The sequence below is a fragment of the Hakea prostrata genome, chromosome 5, assembly GCF_041222555.1.
Source record: "Hakea prostrata isolate BN-2017 chromosome 5, UWA_Hpros_2, whole genome shotgun sequence".
NCBI lineage: Eukaryota > Viridiplantae > Streptophyta > Magnoliopsida > Proteales > Proteaceae > Hakea > Hakea prostrata.
The window spans coordinates 49,370,560-49,377,586 of record NC_142604.1 but is presented as its reverse complement, the minus strand read 5'-3'; the positions used below and the strand labels follow the sequence as shown (position 1 = coordinate 49,377,586).

General features: G+C 40.5%; 1 protein-coding gene across 1 annotated transcript; it reads left to right on the top strand.

Annotated features, from left to right (window-relative positions):
* Positions 1-313: 313 nt before the first annotated feature.
* LOC149016331 (wall-associated receptor kinase 2-like) lies at positions 314-3,414 on the top strand. Its single transcript, XM_089155805.1, is given in 5 exon segments — positions 314-1,277; positions 1,400-1,591; positions 1,915-2,055; positions 2,058-3,081; positions 3,165-3,414. Coding segments are annotated over 5 exon segments (2,211 nt in total). The 5' UTR covers positions 314-427; the 3' UTR covers positions 3,169-3,414.
* The last annotated feature ends 3,613 nt before the right edge of the window (positions 3,415-7,027 follow it).

Here is a 7,027-nt window from a genome sequence, read left to right as displayed (position 1 = left end):
GTATTATTTAACGTTTTTCTTTTCCGCCAATAATCCAAGGCCATGTGATGGTAATGTAATGAGATGCCAGCTGTACTTTTCAACTTTTGTTATTTTAAATCAGTTTCCCCTTTTTCGAGAAAGTCATGCGATGTGAAAGGTCTGAACTCCGAACTCCCAAGTACTCAGTTATTTAATCTTATCTTTTTCGACAATAATCGAAGAACACGTGATGATAATGAGAGAGAGAGAAGAATGGCATAAGACTTATTCTTTTATTCTCTCATATCAAAAAGGACCAAGAATTGTTTTTAAGAATCTTACCAAACCCATTCTAAATTGCCTTACTCATTTTTGTTGATTTAGCAGAAGCAGTACTTTCGAAGAACTAGTACGAGCAGGTTGGTGTAATCAAATATTTGGTTTTAGTATTTCTGTAGAAGATCAGATGGAAATCATAAGTTTAGCCATCGTTATGAATCTTTTGGTGTTCCTATTTCTTTTTTCATTAGTAGATATAGCCACGGCAGTTCCACCGCCACTAGCCTTGCCTGGTTGCGACAGCAAATGTGGAGATGTAGATATACCCTACCCTTTTGGCATCGGGGAAGGTTGCTTCAGAGATCGTAACTACAAAATCACATGTGATGCCCAGGATGGTGCCCTCAAACCTTACAATGATGGCAGCGAGGTTCTTGAGATATCATTATTGGGAGCTCTCGTTTTGCGTTTCCCATATGCTTCTTATGAATGCTTCAATAATACAGGAAACCTAACAGAAGCATCCTATGACAAGTTCTTAGCCACACCGTTCACGTTTTCAGCCACCCGCAATAAGCTCATAGGCATAGGTTGCAACACCGTTGCCATTTTAAAATCAAATTTTGGTATAGATCGCGCAAATTTCAGTAGTGGGTGCATATCAATGTGTGATAATTTGGATAGTGTGACCAATGGGTCTTGTTCTGGAATTGGTTGTTGCCAGACCTCAATACCTTTGGGTTTGAATGAAATTCAGGTGACTTTTGGAGTTTCTAGCAACAAATCGAATCCGAAGTTCAGCCGTTGCAGCTTTGCCTTCATAGGTGATTATGAATCCTTCACCTTTAACTCATTAAATCTTTCAAGAGAGGAATTTGATAGATCAAATATCCCAGTTGTGTTGGATTGGGCGATTGGCAATAAGATATGCGGGCCAAATAGCTATCCCTCTAATTCAACCAATGCCCCTGGCTACAATTGTACCTGCAAGGATGGTTTTGAAGGCAACCCTTATCTCCCTCATCAAGGATGCCAAGGTAAGTAGTATCTTATCTTTTTTTGAGTCCTTAGTTTGTTGTTGTCATTCGTGCATCTAAACTTTGTTACAGTAGCTAACAACTTGTCGTCATTCTTGTGATATGTTATGATTTTGATGAAGACAAAAATGAGTGTGAAGATTGGAATAGCAATTATTGCGCTCCAAATGCTATATGCAAGGATACCTATGGGAACTATACCTGCCATTGTCGAGAAGGCTATCGTGGCGATGGAATGATCCCCCATATCGATGGCTATGGTAGGCTACGTGGTTCTGGCTGTACTAGAGACATGACAATTATAATTGTTGCAGGTAATTTTATTTATTTATTGATAATAAATTTGCAATTTTCTTGCATGGTTCTTTTATGAATTCCTCCTTTGCAAAGGAATACTTTTATCAGATAAGCGTAGCATGTAGGCCACCCAATTGCTTGACATACTAATTAATCTACTCTGACTTGAATTGAAAAATGTAAGAGATTCAAATCGTAAAATACCAAAGGAGGAAAGAGAACCAATCAAAACACTTGTTATTGCATTCAATCACAATCCAAAATGGGTAATTATTTGTTTATAAATCCTCAAGTATTAAAGATTACTTTTATATATCTAAATCTGACTTTATGCATGTAGGTACCGTTGCAGGTTTCATGGGTTTATCTGCCTTTGTTTGGGTTTTGTATTGGGCAATTCAAAGAAAACATAGACAAAGAGAAAAATTCTTCAATCAAAATGGAGGTCAGTTATTGCAACAACAAATTGCTTCAAAGAAAGGGAAAAAGATATTGCCAAAATTTTCTCTAGTAAAGCATTAAAGAAAGCAACTAATAACTTCCATGAGACTCAAATAATTGGCGAAGGTGGGTTTGGTAGAGTTTATAAGGGTACCTTATCAAGTGGCAAAGTAGTTGCCATTAAGAAATCCAAAATTGTGGACAAAGGCCAAATTATACAGTTTATAAATGAGGTTGATATCCTCTCTCAAATCAATCATAGGCATGTGGTGAAGCTTCTGGGTTGTTGCTTAGAGATTGAGGTTCCATTATTGGTTTATGAATTCATTTCTAATGGAACCCTCTCTGAACATATCCATAGGAAGAATCAAACATCTAGTCTTTCATGGGGAAATCGTTTAAGAATTGCTGCAGAAACAGCCGATGCTCTAGCATATTTGCATTCTTCTCATGCAGTACCTATCTTTCATAGAGATGTCAAGTCTTCAAATATATTACTGGATGATAATTATACGGCTAAGGTATCTGATTTTGGAGCCTCGAGATTGGTTCCTTTGGATGAAACTCAAAGGATGACACAGATTCAAGGGACTCATGGATACTTAGACCCAGAATGTCTTCCTACAGGCCAGATAACTGATAAAAGTGATGTTTATAGTTTTGGAGTTGTTCTATTGGAGCTTTTGACTGGAAAAAAACCACTTTTATTTGAAGAATATGGGGAGTGTACAACACTAGTGTCATATTTTTTATCTTCAATGAAAGATGAAAATCTTTTTAATATTATTGATGACATAATATTAATTGATGGGAAGAGAGAACAATTATTGACAGTCGCTGAACTTGCAAGAGATTGCCTAAAGGATAAAAGGGAAGATAGGCCAACAATGAAGGAAGTTGCAAAAGAGCTTGATTCTTTGAAGATGTTCTACGAACAATCTTTGACACAACATAATCAAGAGACTGTACCTTTCCTCGGTGAACCATCGACAAGTTCTACTTATGCAACTTTTGAAATAGAGATGAGTTATAATGTAACTGATGATGATCTTAGCTTAGTGGCAAGGTAATCTTTTATTGACTTGGCATTATACTCTATCTTTATGGATTTTCAGTATCAATTTATTCTTGGATTTCTTCTATGTGCAGGTGAGAGAAAGGCAAGTGCTAGTGAAATTCACCAAAGATGTGTCCTGCTTGATGGATTATATCCGGAGGCCTATTCTGTGTTGTGGTCTGATTGAACATAACATTTCTCTATCATATCTTAAGGAGTTAGTTCATTTGGTAAAAACCAACACTTGATAATTAAGTTGTTATAATTTTTTGTTTGATTATTTTAGATAAAATTACAATCAGATTGAAGTGTGCATATGATTGTGATAATTAAATTTATTCTAATCCGCAAATTATATATCTCTATTCAAAGTGAAAAGACAATTGGCTTCGTTGTTTCTTGGTTGAAATTGTCATGCTTCCCCATGTCCTCAACATCTCCATGAGTCCCTCCTTTGCTTCCCTTTATACTATACAACTTTCTCCGTTCCCAAGCAAACTTTCCTTCCCATCCTCCTCCTTTTGTTTGTAGTAAGTTCAAAGGTGGAAACATAAGTTATTGACTCAAGTAGGCCATGAACTCCTCATCAAATTGGTTGGATCAACTATGGCTACATATGTTGGGTCCATAATCCATTTCTCTCTCCCTTGTGGTGTGCTTGATAAAATCAAGAAGGATTTATATAATTTTTATTGGGTGGGCCCAATGAAGGCATGAAATGCATTGGCTTTCATGCACAAGATTGTGTAAATCTAAGGAACAAGGTGCGTTGTGCTTTTGAGACCTCCATTTGCATAATCAAGCATTATTTGTAAAGGGGGCTGGAGACTTTGGGAAATTCCTAGTGGTTATTGGGCCAATTTCATTAAGTCAATTTATTTCCCCAACTGGGCCTAATTACGAGAATAGCCAATGTGTTATTCAGTTGCCAAAGGTGTTCAATGCTTAGACTTGGGAAAGCAATTGGGTACCGATTTGCTCTGACTTGAGATGATAACAACGGGTGATGTGAGTTTGAAGGATGTTATTTTTGAGTTTGATTGTCTTCAGTTGGTAATCTCCTTTGCGAGGCTCTGAGCATAGGGCAAATTACGTATAGACCCCTTGTGTTTGCAAACAATTACATTTACCACCCCTAAAATAAAATCAATTACAAATACCCCCTACTATTAAGGATTGTAAGTTATAAATGGACAGCTCTGTTGTAGCAGCAAAGGGATATTTGTAATTGATTTTTGTCAGAGTAGTAAATGTAATTGATTGCAAACACAAGGGGTCTATATCTAATTTCCCTTGAGGTGGTGGCTGTTGTGGAGGATTGTAAGGCTTTTCTTTAGTATTCTTCGTGTTGGTCAGTTTCATATATTTCTATAGAATCCAATGGCATTGCTGATTCTTTAGCTAGGTAGACCTGTCTTTTGGAAAGTAAGACAAATTGGCCTTCTGTCACTCTATGGCTTGTTGATGCTTTTGATTTGCTCTCTTGCAGTTCTTTGCAATGAATTTTCTTTCAACTGGAAAACGAAAAATGAAAAAGGAAATTGTAATCATTTTTCGGCGCCTCAAGATGTTAAGTCATGCATCTTGTAACAACCCCCATTTTCTAACCCGAACCGAGCAGATCCAGACCCGGTCTACAATAATTTTGTGGTGTCCGAAGAGTCCATGATCCATATCCACCCTGGATCGGATTCTCTTGTTGAGATCCCTCTAGGAGTTGATCTCGTTGGCGGGTGTTGGAGGTCGATGGGTCTCCCCCTGTTTTCGGTGGTGGGTTCACCCCTTGGCCCCCTGTTTCTGGGGCTTGCGTGGTTTTCCCCCCCTCCCCCTTCGGTCCCTTTTTCCCCTTCGTTTTCTCCCTCCCCTTTCGCTTTTTGTTCGTTGTTTTTGGGCGTGCCGCGCGGTCGTCTTTGTCCCTTTTCTTCTTTCTTGGTGTTCATTGGTTTCTCCTCTTCTTTCTCTTCTTTTACCTCTTTGTATGACCCACCCCCTTTGTTGTGTTCTCTTGTTTGTTGTTCTCCCTTTTCTGTTCTTGTGGTCCTGTCCCTCCCCGCTTTGTTTTGGTGGTCCCTCGGGTGTTTGGGTTTCTTTGTTATTTTGGTTTCTTGTTCCCCCTTGTTCTGCCTATTGCTTGTTCGGCTGTCATCCCCGGTTGTCGGTGTGTCGTTTCGGGTTGCCGGCGGTCCTTGTGGGGTCGCTTCCCCGCGGTTTCCGCGTGTGGTTTGTTTTTGTTGTTTTGCTCTTGCTCTTATACTTCTTGTGACCCTATGCCTGGTGTTCTCTGTTTCTGTCTTATTGTTTTTGGATTGCGTTGGGACTTCTACTTTCGTGGCATGCTTCTTATTTATATGCTTACTTACTGTGATTCGCTGTTCTATTTACTATTCTTTGATCATGTACTTGGTTTGTTGCATGTGTCTTATTGTATCTTGCTGTTAGTGGTGTTCTTTGATGTCTTCATCTTTTTGTATTGCCCTGTTCTGGTATGTGGTGTTGTGTGTGTTGTGTGGGGGGTTTCCTTTGGGATATCTTGCTTGGGATATCGGGGTGTGGTGGGCCTGCTGCTGTGTCTCCACTATCATGATTCTTGGATGATATCTTGGGTGTCTGTTGCATGGCTGGTCCCCCTGCTTTCCCTTTCGGCGGGGGTTGCCGGGTGACCCGTGACTGGTGCGTGCTATGTTTCATCCACGGTCCGTCCGTGCGGGCTCGGTGGTCCCTTTGGTCTGTTGGTGGGTTGCATTGTTGGGTTGGGCTCATGGCGTCGGACGGACCGGGTGTCGTGGGGTCATGAGGCATCCGCCCCTTTGTGGATGACCATGGGTTGGGTGGAGTCCACGGCGGTGCCAATCCGTGAGGGTTCTCACTCCTGGTTCAGGATCTGACCGGTTGGTTGGTGCCATGGGGGTATCTGACTCCTTGTTGTTACCATTATGACCTTGCATTGGTTGCCCCGCTGCGCTGTACTCATTGCCAATGGTCGTGGTGGGGTGTTGCTTACCCCCGACCATGGTTTGGGCCGTGTGGACTTCCCCTTTGCCCGGTCCCTGGGTACCGTCCTTGCCGGTCGGTGATGGACTTACCCAAGGGGGCTGGTGTATCTCTTGCATGTCGTGTTAGGCTTGCTGTTAGTCTTAGTGCATTCATATTTCGCATATCATCCATATCATTTCATTGTGCATTCGTGGATTGTATTGCATATATTGAGTTGCTTGTTCCTTCGGTTCGTTGGAACTCATTCCTTTCTTGTTGTATTATTCGTCGGTGGTTGCACTGTCGGGTTGGAGTGATTCATATGGAGCCTTCTCGTTGGCGTGTGGCCGCGTGATCTGCTTGCGGCTGAGCCTCCGAGTGGTTATTTAGTTATTCTTTGCTTCCGCTGATCTCGTATTACTTTTGTTCTTGATCTTCCTTCTTTCGTTCGTTCTTGGATATTTTTGGGTATTTGGACTCTGTAACCTTTTATTGATTATTGTACTATTCTTGCTCTTGTTCATGTTTTGTATTTATTATTATTGATAGACTAAACCTGGTCCGTGCGGTCGCACCCACGGGTCGTCGGGCGGGTAACCGGGCCCGGCGGGCGGGGTGTGACACATCTGCCCCTATCCCTAAGATTTAGTTTTTCTCTTTTTGTTTTATTAAAAGTAGAATATATAAAAGATTCATTCAATGCAATTCCAGAGCTTAGAATCAAGCTGAATTGTTAATGGACTGTAGAACCCACATCAGGAAAAAGGCAGAACCAATATCTATAATTGAACTTCCTAATAAGTTCATCATACGCAACACTACCAATAATAATTATAAAACCCAAAAGATATTTTTGAAATCCATTAACTATTGCATAGAAAACAACGGGGATTACTTCACAATGTTTAAGGTTCTAATCGGATGCGTGATTAGTTTTCTTTTGTGGTACATTCTTGTAGCATATTCCTTCTTGATATGGTAC